General features: G+C 39.7%; 2 protein-coding genes across 2 annotated transcripts in view; both read left to right on the forward strand.

Annotated features, from left to right (window-relative positions):
* Window positions 1–204: 204 nt before the first annotated feature.
* On the forward strand, window positions 205–12,943 carry mrpl1 (mitochondrial ribosomal protein L1). The gene is made up of 9 exons (XM_036527864.1): window positions 205–264; window positions 3,278–3,386; window positions 3,762–4,038; window positions 5,538–5,621; window positions 7,556–7,627; window positions 7,924–8,035; window positions 9,083–9,183; window positions 11,350–11,431; window positions 12,793–12,943. The coding sequence occupies exons 1-9, from the start codon at window positions 234–236 to the stop codon at window positions 12,900–12,902; spliced, it is 978 nt and encodes a 325-aa protein (XP_036383757.1). The 5' UTR covers window positions 205–233; the 3' UTR covers window positions 12,903–12,943.
* A 2,153-nt stretch (window positions 12,944–15,096) lies between these two features.
* The window catches only part of fras1 (Fraser extracellular matrix complex subunit 1), a 103,591-nt gene continuing 102,326 nt past the window's right edge, over window positions 15,097–16,361 (forward strand). The window contains exon 1 of the mRNA XM_036527397.1: window positions 15,097–15,197. Within this exon, the coding sequence (XP_036383290.1) occupies window positions 15,125–15,197 (73 nt within the window). The 5' untranslated portion in view covers window positions 15,097–15,124. The remainder of the gene's footprint in view (window positions 15,198–16,361) is intronic.

A 16,361-nucleotide genomic window follows, 5' to 3' on the forward strand; every position in this document is an offset into this window, starting at 1 on the left:
ACACACAGGTCACGAATTAACATAATCAGAATGAGTAAAGTTATTGCAACATTTCCTTTACCTTCTTGTAACAAGACTCTTACAGTATACCTATTTTAAATATAACAAGACTGGTTTAAAATGTTGGTGTATTGGTTTAAAATGTTAATGAAATTACAGTTGCCCTAGGAACTAAAATGTGCAGTTCTGAAATCCGAGCGACCATGTTAAGTGTAACACTCCAATTGTTAAACATGGCAGCCTGCACAAGGACCATCGCAAAAGGTCAGTTTTGTGGCACCATGCGCCTAGGTAACATTCATTTACGTTGTGTAACGAATGTCTCTTCAGTTTCTCATATTGCTAATCTAAGTTGTGATGGCAGTGTGTAATCCAAATTCCAAAGCGTGACAGTCACCTGTATTATCGAACCTATAATACAGTTCGCTAGCTAGCTAGCTACCCTTGCCACAGACCTGGTGTAGCAATTCATCGAAGTAACACAGGGGAAAAAAACTTTACAGAAGAGTGAGATCATTTAATTTTAATTGACGGGCAGCTGACCGATGCCGTCCGTAATGCTAAAACAGTTGTCCAGAGTAATATGCAGTTGCAGTTCACGGCAACATAAAAGCGAGTGAAGTCCACGTTTATCTAAGAAGAGCAAGCAAGATGCCAAAGAATCCACCATTAGACAGTGGCAAACGAGCTGTAAAGTTTCCCTTTCGTAGATGAAATGGCTACAGTTAGCTAGTCAGCAAATTACTACGCTGTGTTGCGATAATTGGGTAAGATCGAACCTCTGTATTCCGCACATTACTGGTTATCATATTACTTCCTGGTGGACTGGCACATGATCCGATGTAGTGTATCAGTTTTTTTTTTGCAACGTGACCTTGACCTCATATGCACCTTATGACCACATATGGTACCTTAGTATAGGTAAGGGCGTCTACAAGGTTGTTTAATGTGAATGTAAACAGTGGAGTACGCATTAAGATGTACGATCACTTTAGACGGGTCAACTTGATACAAAAGTAGTTAGGTAGTCGATGCTTAAATGTATGAACCTTTATGTTCTCTGAAAGTGTAATTACCGCTATTGAAACAGCCGTGCCTGTGATTGCCAAGCATCCTTGTGTCTTCTGTTACCATTGCGAGTGTCATTAGGCGGTTTTCCATTACCCTGCTTAATTCGCAATTTGAAATTACGAACTAAAAAACGAGTAATGAAAACACGTGAATTTCGAAAAAACTCAAATATCGCAAAAAAGTGTATACGCTTGCATGAGGTGGTTTTTCAGATGATTCGACAGAGCAATATTTCGCAAAAATGTAATGGGAACACATTTTTCGCATTGAAGTCACGCATGACATGACATGAATTAGGTAGGCCTATTTTGTGTGCCTCATAATTGCGTTGTGTGCACGTATATCACTTAGATTATTCAATGTAATTATACTAAATCTTATAATTTCCAGAATACCATTATTTTACATTATATTTGGTATAAAACATTAATGAAAAACCATCAAACACGATTACACGTGTATTGAACGTTTTATTTATATTGAACGTTGTAAATTAGCTTTTCGCTACAAACACTAACACTGGTCCTCGTGCATAAATGTATGTTACAGACGGGAGCTGGCTCATAGAGCCGACTCGTTCGCGACCGACACATCACAATGATGGACTGCCTCATCAGTTTTGAGCGTATGCCCTGACACACCCCATATACACATCTGTGAACGGTGGTTTTGCTCACACTAAAAGTCTCAGCTACTACCCTGTACTCTGCACAGGTTGCAAGTTTATAGCCTAAAGAGCGATGGCTATGCGCTTCTCGGTTGGAACGGGCTCCCTCGGGCATGATACGGCATGGGGGGTCATTCTGAAGTTTTAGATCCATAGGACCTCTGTAAAATGACCTCCCAGAATACGTGGCCGCTGCCAGGTATAAGAGGTTTGCTTTTTATTGCGTGCATCACATGCCCTCGTCGCCTTCGATTAAACAGCTATTGCGGTGGGTGCAGTCGAAATCACTGTGCCACACTTATCAGGTCTTCGAGATCTGTGGCCGCAATCGCGAGAGGAGGAACCCCATCTTTAATCGCATAACATCGCTCAATGGAAACATAGACCATTCGCAATTGTGATTTGTCGACTTTTTTTTATCGCTTTTGTTTTGCGCATAACTGCAATGGAAACCCGCCTATTGAAGTGATGAAATCTTTCTTCTTAGTTTGGCAGTTACAAGATTTCAACTGCTTCGAGTTATTACAATTTTATTTTTCACAACATTTGATCCTTTAAGTAATGATTTGGGAAAATAGTGTTTTGCTATGCTATAATTGGTTCACATAAACGTCTTATAGGCACCGATTGTGGGATTCATGAGTCCGTGTTATCCCGCCACTACAACAGTCTCCTGGCAAGTTGTAAGGGGCATAATATCGCCGAATTACAAATTACCAGTGAGGACTATTTAACCATCGAATAACTGTATAGCTATACATTTCTAAAGCTATGATGTTCATGTAAATGTGATCCTCAACACCAAAACACAGTTGAACACCGTTGGATCAGTAACAAATGTAATCCCCACAATTACTTTCCCATAGACAGGTTCTCATTCTTAACGTAGGTAAAGCTTTGGTGATTTTAGTGATACATCACTTTCAGGCCAATATCTGACAGGCTGACAAATTCTTGCTGTCGCTGAGTCTTTGATATCCACCCGTCATCCTTTACTTTACCTGTATTTTAGATTTTCGATAAGCTTGTTTCAGCATTTGTTTTTTTTTCCCAGTACAGAGAAGAGAAAAAACTTTTCAAAGCTCAAAAATGCTCCTACAGCATTGGATAAATACTCTTAATAAATCATCCAGGACATTATCTGCCTGTTGTGTATATATATAGTGACGGTTGCATCACATGTTTTGTTTGTTTATTTAGTTATTTTTGCAAAATTTATTCATTATTGATTAAATAACGCCAATTATCTGGCCTGGTCTGACACTGTTGCTCATTTAACTTGAATGGATACACTTATATTCTATTGTGCTTGAAGTTGCTATGGTTAAGAGTGTCTGCTGAATGCATGTAAAGTAATTGCTTACTTTGTGAAAAGTTGCAGTTTAGCATTTAAATGTGTCAGCCAATGTAATGCTGTTGAAAAGTTTATGGCTTCTTGTGTGGGTGACAGTCTGGAACCTGCAACCCTTTCAAGTAGTCCGGAAATGCAGTCCATTGCTGTGTGGGGTGATGTTAATTTATGACCTGGTCTCCTTACAGTTTTATCCAGATGTCACAGGCATACCCTGCCCCCTTGTGGACAGTCTTTGACAAGCTTTGTACAGAGGACACCTCAGCATCTCCCTGTCAGGACCTTTGCTGCAGCCAAGTCAGTTGTGTGTTTATATCAATATTCTTCATTTAAAATAAGATAGGAATGCATGTATCAATTTGTTGTAGACAGAGAGGTACTTAGAACATTGTGTTGCATTCAGGCATCATGAGTAATGCTCCTCTTAACATAATGTTCTTACAACATTGCTGTAGCTTTGTATAGCTATCAAGGACATCATCCTCTAGCTGTGTGGGCTAGTATGTTTCATTCATATTTGTAACATTTGTATTGACATGGCCTGTGTGCCTAGCTTCTTCAGGATGGCAGTATGAATCTGATTGAGTTGGGCTAGCAAAAATACAGATACCAAATACAGATTTTCACACCACAAAATCAAATGGGGGTCACTCTTTCTGTACTTCACCATAGGTCAGCAACAAAAGAAACACAAAGAAAAAAACAAAAAGATGAAAAGCCCAAGGTCCGGAAGGAGAGGATCATTGATAACACAAATCGGCACAAACCGTACGGCTTCACAGCCTGGGCCCCCGTTGATGACGTCTACATGGTGAGGTACTACCCCAGACCGGTGTATGATGTCGGAGTGGCAATCGACATGCTGAAGGAGTTCCAACGGTTGGAGTTCACGGAGCCAGACCAGCCTGTTTACCTGAATCTGAAACTGGACATGAAGCTGGAAAAGAAGGTAACATTGTCTTGTTGCTGTTCAGCCAGAATCCCTTTTGACCGATGAACTTACTCTCCCTGGGTAACACTGGATCAGCAGCTGGCGGAGTCCAGTCATTTCTTATCTGTAGACACATTATGGTCATGGTGCTTCCCTTTTCACCCTTAATGCACACGTGTCTGTTATTGGCCAAGGCACATCACATGAGTGTCTATACCAAAAGGATGTATTTTCTGCTAAAAAAAAAAAAAGGCAATGTGCCCAGTCCAAGTGTTGGTGACTGAACAAATGACCCTGCATGGGAGCTGTATTCACTGCTCTTTACTGCTTTGTGTGTGGAGTGCATTTGGCATGGTTTAAAGGTCACCTGTTTTGGGCAGAGGGATTTGTACCAGCAGTCTTTTTATGACGTGGAGTATCCCTTGTCTAGCAGCAAGGCCATTTTTCTCTCTTTTGTGTTGAACTTCTAAAGCAGCTTGTATTAGCCTGTTCTGTTGCATTTACCATTAACCATTTTACAGTACAGCAGCTTGTTCTTAGTTTATGTAATCAGCTAATATGGAAGTGATGCCTAGAATGTATAGTAATGCTAAGCAAATGGGCCGTGGCTTGCAGTATAGCTTAATGTAGGTCTGATTACACCTTGACAGTTGTTGTCTGTATGTTGAAAGATGCAAAAAGTAAAGCATTTGTAAGACTCTACTTAATGTTCTTGCATTTCATATTGCATTTAAAAAAATGTATCTGTAGGATTAGCCTAAGCCTTTAAGTTCAACACCAGCCTAAGTGGTGTCTTAAGAGGCAGCCCCATGCATATGAATAAGCAATGCCTGTTGGACATAAAATAAAAAATTCAGTGAAGTTAATGAGGACTGTTAAGAAGATCCGTTTGATGTAAGAACAAATATGGGGTCAAAGTAGTTGAGATTAGAATGGATTTCATTCCATTTTTTATTATTTTGCATCCTAGTACTTCTCATGAGGGACTGAAAGTTGGCTTTTAGCTCCACAGCTCTGAAGGGCCTCCCCAGTACTGTATCTCTGATGGAAAAAAAACAGTGGCATTCCTCATAATTACACATGCAGAACTCATGTTAAAATATGAAATTAATCTAAAGCACTCTTGGCAAAATGAAAAATTAAACAGGGGAAACGATTTCAATACTTAATTAGTCATACCGAAACACTAACTTTTTTTGATGACCCACTTATTTTAGGTTGCCATTCACCATATACTGTGGTAATTGCATGCGCTACATACCTTGACCCCAGTTAGAATAGCAGCTGCCTCAAGAAATGAATGTAAAGAAATGCAGTGGTTTGTAACACTGGATTATTTGAGAAAGAATTTGTTAAGGTGGACATTTTCTTTATTTCTGTCTTTTCAGTTTATTATTAACATGCTAAGTAAGCCTAAATGTGATCAACATAAAGGAAACAAAATCAGCATTAACATGAAGAAGCAGGTGTTCTTTCTGTTGTTATACGTTGCTGCATGTATCTCTCCTCTCTTGCAGAAAAAAGTGGATCCGTTTGTAAGCACAGTACATTTGCCACATCCTTTCAAGACAGAACCCAACAGAGTCGTGGTTTTCACGGAGGTCAGTTACTAGAGTTTTGTGGGTTTTTCTTGTACTGATATTTGACATTTTTTAAGTATACATCCAGATTCGCAGATCTTGCTGTGGTTCAACTCATACATATGTAGGTCAGTCTGAAAGAGAGAGGAAAAAAAACAATGATCATAATACTGATAATTCATATGTATTGTCTTTGTGCAGCGCAGCACCTGCAGATGTAAGTGGCACAAATGCTGTCCAAGTATATTCACAGTATGATAGTGTGGCATTACAACAGCAGAAGCAGAATCATTGTTTCATTATTTAGTCTGTCAGTAGAATAGGAAGGCAGGCAAAATCATGAGGATGGGGAAAAATCATAATAATTACAGCATGAAATATAACTAGTAATAAAAAGACAAGAAAATATCTGTATGTGATAACTATATAAAACAGAGTGAAATGATTGAGTTTAGAGGTTACTTTTTACTATGGTTCACAGCAGTTCTAAAGAAGCTGCTTCGTTATGTACAGTTTCTCATTTTATCCATAGACAGTTGAATGGCTTCCACTGTGTGTGGAAGGGTGCAGCAGGTTATTTTCCAGTTCATCAGCACTTAAAGTCTGGCAAGTTGAGTTGTGAATACTGCATTCATCTCCAAAGTGATTGACTACAAGATGCAGACCCAAATATGTGAAATGGTCTGAAACTACTTTGAATGGCAGCTGGAGAGTGCGTATATTGCAAGTGGTTGAATTGACAAAGAGCATTTAATGCTTTTTAAGGTTACACTTTTTAGCCTTGATATCACTCCAGGTTAAGTCAGAGCTTCTAGAGCTCAGGACACAGAGGTAACGGGATTAGACAGATAGAATATTATCAGTGCTAAGAAACATTGTCTGTTCCTGACGATTCCCTGCACTTCAAGGTTGTTGGGAAGAGATAAGGCAAGACAACTGTGACATGAGTAACAGCTGGTACAGCAAACGGTACTCTCTAGTCTGCCTCACTGCAATGGAAAAAACATTGAGGAAATGATAGTGGCCAAAGGCTGATGGTATGTTATATAGCGTATAGGCATGTTATTTTAAACCACCAATTAAATCTTTCCCCTAAAACTAATGTTTTATTTAGTGTATCAGATCATCCCATTCCACTGGAAACAAAATATACATTCTCTGATTAGGTTCTTTCTGTAATAGCTGAAGTGGGCATTACATTGATGATAGACTGTGTGGATGATTCTTTGCAGTTATCAGAGATGTAACAGAAGAAGCCTAGATCCTTGCCTTGTTGTTAAACCCTGTTAGGCCTAGATCAGTCATACAGGGTGAAATATTCTCGAACTGGTGAGCCAGCACCTTTCCAAGAGTCTTGCAGGACCACATTTGAAAGGGAAATTGGGTGAAACTAGCCGCAGATGAAAGGACCTATACTCTTTGTGTGAGTCAGCAGAAATGAAGCATGTGTGAAGCGAGGGGAAAGGAGATGTAAGACTTCAGATGAATGAAAACGCTGCATAACAAGGGCCAACAGCAGAATATATTATGGGGATCCTCTGGGAATCCATAATGGCCTGGGGCTTTACCCTTTTTACCGATTTGATTCCCTGATTCAAATCAGTTTGAAAGGTTTGTCAAGTCTGACTTTGTCAAGTGCAGCTCCGTTGTACGAGATTCAAGATAAATGAGTTCAGTGGAAAGGTATCTTCAGCCAACTCTGATTTGCACAGTTTACAGCAACATGAGCTCTGTATGCAAATATCGACATCTATATGCAAGTCAACAACAGTGGTTTGTGTTAGAGCCACTCTGCCCCTCAAATAATTTGCTATAAGTCCCCTGGTATGTATGAGGCTTCAGGTGCTTTATTCTTGTGCCATCTTCTTTCAGTGGATCACCTGTTTTTCATTGCTGGGATGTTGACAGTTGTGTTCTGCCAGATGGCAGTGAGTAACGCTGTGTGCTCTGTACAGGACCCGGATCAGGCCAAGGTGGCAGAGGAGAATGGAGCGACACTTGTGGGAGGCCCAGAGCTCATTCAGAAAGTGAGTGATACACCGTCTGGTGAGATTGGCCAAAAGCGTCTGTCAGCTTAATGACAATAATGAATTTGATGGCTGGCAGCGGAGGATTGAAACTCATCAGCTCACAGCCTCACTTGGCGCCTCGTTATCATGTTCCAGTGGGTCCGCAGTGACGCCACTGCAAGGTGTTCGTTTAGCAGTCTTAAAAGAACAGATGGGGTTAGTGCACCAGCAAAAAAGAGAAGTTTTGTTGTCTTTCAAGTACCAAGTGTAATGTCTGAAACTCTGATGTTGCTCTTGCTTGACTGATTTTACAGATCCTGGATGATGAGATACAGGCTGATTTTTATGTGGCTGTGCCAGATATTGTCTCCAAGTTGGTTCCTCTGAAAAACAAGCTTCGGAAGAAATTTCCCAAGACCAAGAGAGGTTAGAACTTCCATGTGGACATGAGATTGTTACACAGTTAACCGCTTTCAAAAACCGTGCCCAAAACCCACCAAAACATTCAAAATCCCATTTCAACATCCATTCCACAGTGCAGTCCAAAGTCCGTCTTGGAACCTATTCCAGAACCCATTGGAATGTCCATTGTAAAACCAATTCTAGAACCCTGTCATTCTAAAGTCAATTCCACTAACCTGCCTGATATGAATATAGAGCAGAATTCCTCAGGCCCTGTATGCTGATTTTTGTTCCAGCTGAGCTCACTGTTAATTAGTTTTCATTGAGATATTAATTGAATTCTGATATTTATTTGATATCTCTACATTTAAAATGTCTTTGTGAAAGAAATGTACTGTTTGAGATGTTTGTGCTAATATAAAGATAAAGTTCAACTTTGTTTTTGATATAATATCTGTCCTCTTAGGAGATTTGGTGCAGCCTTTTGAATTTAATCTTAATTAGAATTACAAATCAAATTAGAAATCAAAATGAATTGTTCAAGGTCCTGTTGAAAAATGAATGAAGTTGACTACCTGTATGTATTACTAATTTGCTTAAGGGGCTGAAATGAATAGAAATTATTGCAGCCCTTCTTTTTGAACAAACACCCTTCCAGCAAATCATATATGTGACAAAGAAATGATGACAGGTAGCCATTATATAAGGTGGAATTCAGATCAGCTTTGTGGAACAGTTTAACCATACCTCATTAATTGGGAGCTGAGCTGGAGCAAAGACCTGCCTGCACAGTGTACTCGTAGGACCACAGCTGGGAACATGGTGATGTAGATTCAGAATGGACATTGATGTCTTGTTTCCAACTAAGAAAGTACAAAATACCAGAGTGCTGTCCTGAGTAAACTGACACTCACTGTTTTTGTGTTTAAATTTCTGATATGTAATTCTTTTATCTTTTTTTCTAAGACTGTAATCTCCAGGTATTGGAGTGTGTACGCACATTTCAGATCAGTGCATTACAGTTAGTTTTGGCTGTGTGATCGGCTGATATCCTCTCGCCCCCTGTTTCAGGATCTGTGGGGGTGAACATTCCTAATATGTTGGAATTGTTTAAGAAGGGCCATGAATATTTGGTGGAGAGAGACTGCTACATCGTGACACAAATTGCTGTGGTAAGTTTGTGTCAGTTTTCATATGATTTTATGATTTGTGTGTGTATTTGCTTGAGTGTCTCATCAGAGTGGGTAAGCACATGCATGTTCGGTTGCTTTTATATTGCTGGTCAAGGGGTTTTAAAGTTAAGATTTTAACCATTCCCTCTTAACATAGATACATAGCAACATTATTTTCAAAGGCAATGTAAAATTTATTTGGTCTCTGACCATATGTGAAGCAATTGTGTTGTTATTATTCAGCAATAACTTGAAAGTGTGATTTTTCTCAGCATTTCTTTACTGATACAATGCTGGCTTTGTAGTGTAGTAAATCAAAGATACATTTGGATTAAGATTACAAGAGCACCAGTGATGAGTGTCATCCCTGCTTAAATCTAGTTCTCATCTTATCTGACAAGAGAAAAGGTTTCTATACTGTTTTCTCGAAGCCAGTGGCAATATCCATTCCATTGGATCCCAGTATAGAGACAGGCTATTGTCCCATCTACTGCACATAAGATCTTTCCCATATAGCCGTGTTCCACTCGAACAGGCACACTGCAATAAAGACCTAAATCTCACTCATCATTCTGTCTCCTGCCTCCGGTGGAAAGCAGAGGAATGTTTAACCTCTATATCTAATATCAGTGGCAGACTCATAGTTATTGCTGTGTGGGGGTCTCTGTGTGGCTGGCAGCGGAGCTTTATCTGAGCATCTGCTTGCTCCCACACTGCTCCACTTGTTATAAATCCAGCAGCGCAGGGAGCCCAGATCTTTCCCTCTGAGCAGGCAGGGCTGCCATAAGCCAAGGGTGAGAGTCAGGCAGTGAGCAGGTTCAAGCCCCTCCTTCTGATGTCACAAATCACGGCTCCTGCTTATGATATCACAGGCCACAGCAATCTGGTGTCTGAGTGTGACTCCTCATAGAAAAGTGTTGTACATTTTAGTTTTTACCGTATTATGTGCTAACCCTGCTATACAAGTGGAATAGAAATGAGTCTTTTTTCTAGCTTCAAAATTTGGTAGTAATGCCATATATGATATTTAAATTTTTTGAGGTAGTTCTGGTTGCATGTTTTACATATAAGACACATGTATGAGGAAGAGTGAAGTAAACCTCAGTGGAAAGGGGTTCAGCCCTCACGGACTTTCATGGAGAAACGCTGATTGTTTCTGATGTCATGTGTCAATGACTGTCTCCTATTTAAAAATAACAGTCAAGTATCACACACCATCTCTACTTCCAGCTCATCTATATTCTAAGAGTAACTAGAAAGCTACATTTTTTTCTGTATCTGCATCGTAGTAATCAATTAGTGACTTGCGGTTGTGAGTGAAAACTTCAGTGTTTTTTTTTTTTTTAATGATAAAGTCTCTGGGGACAGCGAACATGCAGTTTCACTCGGTACATGTCCAAATCTTTCATGATTATCCCTGTTTCTGAATTCACTGAATTATGCAGTATTTTTCTGAGCAGAAGTTTCAGGGGTCCTCAGCTTTTTGAAGGCACATTTGTAAGGAGATTTGATGGCGCGAACATGGCAGCTGGGTTTTCTGAAGTCAGGCATTTTCGTGGGCCATGCAAGGTGGACACATTAACTCTTACTGTGGCAATGGTGTATGTATACGTTCAGTCTAAAGGCCAGATGAGGTCTGGTGAGCCTCTTACGTTTAAAATTAGCAACACATCAATCTGCTGAAGGCATACGAACAGAAGGAGGGCATGCTGGGAGAATGCATAACTAGAATTGAAGATAATCCTCCCATTCATCACGTAAGGGCCACAACCCAGAATGAACATTGTTCACTCGTGTTCTGACAAGCAGTGAAGCAATTCTGATTTGTTGCCTGCTTTGTAAAGGCCATCCATGGCAGTTGTCTGAAATGCTGTCGGTAGGTCATTGAGTAGTTACAGTTTGAAAACTATGTCTAGAACTTGTAAACTATTTCAGATATTCTGGAGGTATTAAATGGATTATTGACTGGTAAGAAGTTTTCATTTGTAAAAAGTAAAGGTAGTAATTTCCATAGGAAAGTCATTGAGATGGACATGCCAAGTGTTGTTGTTTATACCCGTTTATTCCAGCCAAATGCTTTCCTGGGATTTCTTTTCTTAGGGTACAGCTATGGGTAGCATGTAAATGTGTTTTGCTTGGACCAAACCTCCTCCTCTTCTCTTACAGCTGGACATGCCAAAGGAGCAGATCCTGGCCAACATTGAGACGATCATTAAGGATGTGTGCACCCACAGGCCAGCCAGCTTTGGTGTGTACAGCGCTTCCCAGAGAGCCAATCTCTAACCGTCAGCTGTCAATGGTCTTTTAATGAGTCAATATGATTGCTGGGTAGCAGTCATTCATACACACATGTATATCAATAAATACATAAATCGTCCCTTTTCATGCATTTTGCTAAAACGTTGGGCTTATAGAGGGCATTGCAACAAACCCAAAGTTTGATGTGGAGTTTTCATTAGCTTTAGCTTAATTTCCAAATTTACTCTTAAATTTATTTCAGTCATGCTGCCTCAAATTAACTTGATCATGTACAAATAGATGCCAAACAGACAAAGGCTCTTATTGAGATGACTTGACTGTTCAGAATGATAAGACTGTTCAAAATTAACGTGAACATCTAGTAAGAAACACTGTGTAGTTTTAAAGTTCTGGTGGCATGCTCCAAGGATGTAAACATTCAATTCTCTTACCCAAGTAATGAATAAGATGACTATTTCATAATTATTGTACATGTTGAACACCTATGTAGGATAAAGAAGCCATGTTATGATTGGATATGTGATAAGGACCTGATAGTCAAAGTTTTGAATGCTGATGTTTGCAGTAGTGACAGCACCAATCCTAGGACAGGGGTTGTGTGGTCAGTTTCCTATGAATGGGTTTACCCTTTAACAAGATACTTTACCCAGTAGACATGATTAAACTCAAATGCTGCAGTGTGCAAATTTCTAAAAGCACCACATGGTGCTTGGTGCAATTGTCTCAGTATAAGATAGCACCTGACATGTGCAGTCAGTGGAGAACACCATTATTTACTGAAATGACAGAGTGCTCCATTGTGAATTGTCACTGTTGGATTGATTTCTACACTGGATTCCTGGTTTTGACTTGTGGAGGGCTTTTTGACAGATGCCAACAAACCTGTTATGGATGAACTCATGGATGAACTTTGAGCATAAGGGGCAATTCTGAATTTTGTCTAATTTTTATCAGAAAAATGTATAATTTTTATGCTAAGAAACACTTTCATTGGGGTCTATATGATGTGTAATTTCTTCCTGCAATTTAAATTCTGAGAAGAACTTCTGTCTGGTTGCAAGTCTCAAAAGAGAACTTCTGACAGGAAAAATATTTCCCCAAAGGATATTTCAGAAAGGTTTTACACTGTCCGAAATGTGTTTGAGGGAAAATCTTAAGAACTCAGTTAGTCATACCATATCAGATTTGTTCTGCTGTTGTGTGAATTCTCAGATGTGTGTGAGTGTGTGTGTGTGTGTATTTCTTTTTTTTTATGTGTACTGCTGTCTTCCCAGAATGGATGGTATCTTGTTTTCTGTGAAGTACAGTACTCACACGTCATCTAACCTTTGACTTCACTTCATTTTGCAGGTCCTTTTGTGGAGAGGGCTATCATTAATAGTGTAACAAGTGAAGCTCTGCACTTCAACTGTCAACAGTTTCTTCCTGTCACTAAAGAAGAAGAGTCAGAGGCTGATTGAAAGAGTACAATGTCACTTATGTAGCTGTGTACAATTGCACTGATAAAGTAATAAAAATCTATGATGAATTATCTTTGTTCTGTTTTCGTTTTCAGTGATGGCACTCTACTGATCTAGTCAAGGCAGCCCTATTTGATGACCTTTACATTATCTATGACCTGCAACATAAGATGCTGAAAAAATATCTGTGACTGAATCATTATCAGAGGAGTCGTGTCCATGCCTCTTTCATGGTTCCTTTTTTGTATTTATCATATGTCAATTGACATCTTATAAATATTTCATGTATATTTGAATGATAGTCAAGAGATGGATTCTACCAAATATGATTGACTAATTGAAGGGGAAAGTCCTTAATTATTTATTATTGGTAAGCATGTTTAATTCATGATACTGTTCCATGATACTTTTCTACTTGTTACAAGTTAAAGCAGATGTACTTGCATGTAACACTAGATGGCAGTGTTTAATTAAGCGACCGCAATTTAGATGACATAAATTATAGATTGTAGTTAGTTTGACGCAAAATGTTCCTAATTTCAAATGTGTCTGTCCACATTAATGTATTTGAGTAATTTCTGTCAATTTCTGTAAACAAAAAATGTTGAATATTTGTGTTAAAGGACTAGTCTGGTTAAACCTGTTCATGTGTGAGTTGGATGGCTTTTCATATATTCGTACAGAGTTCTGCCATTGTGCTCTTGTGTTTACGGTGTAGTTTATACTCTTACTAAGAAGCATAAATTATTGTAATTCAGTGAAAAAGTAATCACAGTAAGCAAACAATATGAAACCCTTTTCTTCAAAAATAGGCCAAAGATGAGTAACTGGTGGCATGCATGGCTGTCAAATGATAACAGAGATACAGAACGATTGCTTACAAGAGTTTTGTTTTCAACACATGAAAGTTAGTGTGAGACCTTAGGTTGGAACAGTTTGTTCCTGCATTGGGGAGCTGGTACAGCAAATTAGAGCAGAGAGAGCTTGAAGATGGGAGTGATTGTCTGTTCAGAAATCATACAAGTTCTATATGATGTGTAATTGTCGTTTCAGGTTGGCCTAACCATACAGTTGATGGGCAGTGTGACTGGGTTTTGTTGAACTTCCAGTACATGCTAAATGGCTTCTACTCATTCTCCTTAGGCAGTATTTCTATCCATAGGAAGTTAACACAAAATTGTGGAGTGATAATTTTCTTATTTTAACCGTATGAGCGCTGCGATAGCAGAGCACCGCTGACCCAATCACAGCTGCTTGCAGACGCAAAGTCCCTTTTGATCAGCAGGCTTCTTTCGAAGACAAAAGCGTGGAAGAGGATCAGGTTGCTCCCACGTGACCCAAAGGAATCTCAGCACCCGGCACCCTGGGTCTGTGTTCATGCAGTCTCATACGATTTAAAGTGTATTTATGTTTTTATTATGACCTATTTGCTATTATAGCATATTATAAACGTTCCAGACTGGATTGTTCCCGATGTTGTTCCCAGTGTGGGATTCTTTGTTTTTCCATGTTGTAGGCATAACTCAAAGGCACTATCTTACAATTGATATCCCGCAGTTGGATCCGTCCAGACATGACTTTCTGAATCAGTAAAGTGGTAGTCGCTTTGAAGAAGAAGTGTAAGGTGTGGGTTCTCTTTATTTATAAGACAGGGGGTAGCTACAGCTACATCAGAAGTTTGCGCTAGAATCACTCCCACCGCGCTGGGAGTGCGGGGGGCGTTCTTTTTGAGTTGAGCAGTGGGGTTGCACGGCTTCGGTAGCTTATAGCTACATTTTATTTCGCAGCTCGTTAGACTGCCGCAACGCAACTGTGGCAAGCCAAACGCGGTTAAACTGTAACTTACTTATTAAAAGAAACCTAAGAACTGATACTCGCTCCCGCGACAAGACCTTTACATCTATTTTTTGCCCGGGAGGAATGTGCTCGGTTTTGGAGTTTCGCTGACTACGAACACTTGCACTGCATTTTGGAAAGAAGACATCGTTTGCCGAGTGGATACTAGCTACCTGCCACCCTTGCGCTTAATTTGTTCACTATTTTACTATCTGCTTGGTCTACACATCAAACACAACAGTGTATTTTCTGGCGAATCATGCTACCTTTATGACTTAACAAGGGCTCAATAATGACTGGTTTGAACCGCAATTCACCTTTGCTATAAAAAGCGATTTTTACTTTTTCCCTTGCTGGAAGTATTTAATATCCTTTAGGCTGCCACCATGGGTTTTACAAATGTATGGATCCTTGTTGCCGCTCTGGTTGGAATCATCGTCAGTCCTCGCGGAATAGACGGTTGGTATTACTGTTCGTTACAACTGATCGGAAATTGATTTAGTGAGTGCGGTAATGCTGTGGATAAATATTGAGCATTTTGAATTTATGAGCTTTCAGCAAAGTGCAAGTGGAGCGCTGTACACTTTAACGCGTAGTTAAAACGCAATTGTCACATTTATTTTTTTATTCCATTTGCGCTAAATTAAGGTGTAGATGGATCCACAGGTAGGTAATAATTAATCAAACATTTATTGTGAACGCCTTCAACAACGGTACATGCACCTTGATATTAGCGTTTCACGTGCTGCCTTAACTTTGTGTCACATCTTGTTCCTCACCTCTTTTTCTTCAAAATCCAAAAATGGTAATCGGCATACTACGCATCGCTGCAGTGATGATAATGCCACGATGTATCACTGATCTGATACAAATCTGATTCAGTTGTGACTGGAACAGCGAATCGGGCGCCCTCGTAGCACTCGTTCCACTCACAAAATGTGTGCTGTTCTCACGATCAGATTTCCGTGAATGAAATAGTATGACACCAAATCAAGCAGCTATTCTGCGTGGAGTGTGTGATGAAGTGATAAATTATGCTGTGAAACGGAAACATCCCACCACTTTAAGTTCTGCAAAAGCAGTCACCGTAACCAATAGTTAGTATCTCACATTTCCCAATTTTATGATTCCGTTCGTGCAGTTTAAACGGTGAATTACAGTAACAGTATATTAGCCTTCATTCTTAAAGTAAAATGGCCAAATACCACTGGAGATAGTTTTTATTTGTGTACATTACAAATCCCATCAACATTGTATTTGCATAATACCCCTCTGTCAGTTGCGTTGTTTCAAAATCATTATTTGCAGTATAGGCATTAGATGCTCCCTGTTAAGCAGTTCCTGTCGATCAAGCAACGATTTGTTAAAATCTAACTTCTGACGAACAGTTCCGACTAAATGGGGGGTGTAAGGCTGTCGTCACTGGGCACAGCTGCCTATCCATCTCCTCACGTTCTCATGCTTCATGCTTTTTGCCTGGAATGTTGCTTCAGGAGGACCGCGCACGCAACCCGGTGATTGACAAGCGACACCAAATAGCTCCTTTGAGCTGAGTGCTCATTTTAAAGACGCCCACCAAGACTTTTGGTTTAAGCATGAACACTGTGCGTCTAGCTTAATCAA

This window comes from Megalops cyprinoides, chromosome 4, assembly GCF_013368585.1.
Source record: "Megalops cyprinoides isolate fMegCyp1 chromosome 4, fMegCyp1.pri, whole genome shotgun sequence".
NCBI lineage: Eukaryota > Metazoa > Chordata > Actinopteri > Elopiformes > Megalopidae > Megalops > Megalops cyprinoides.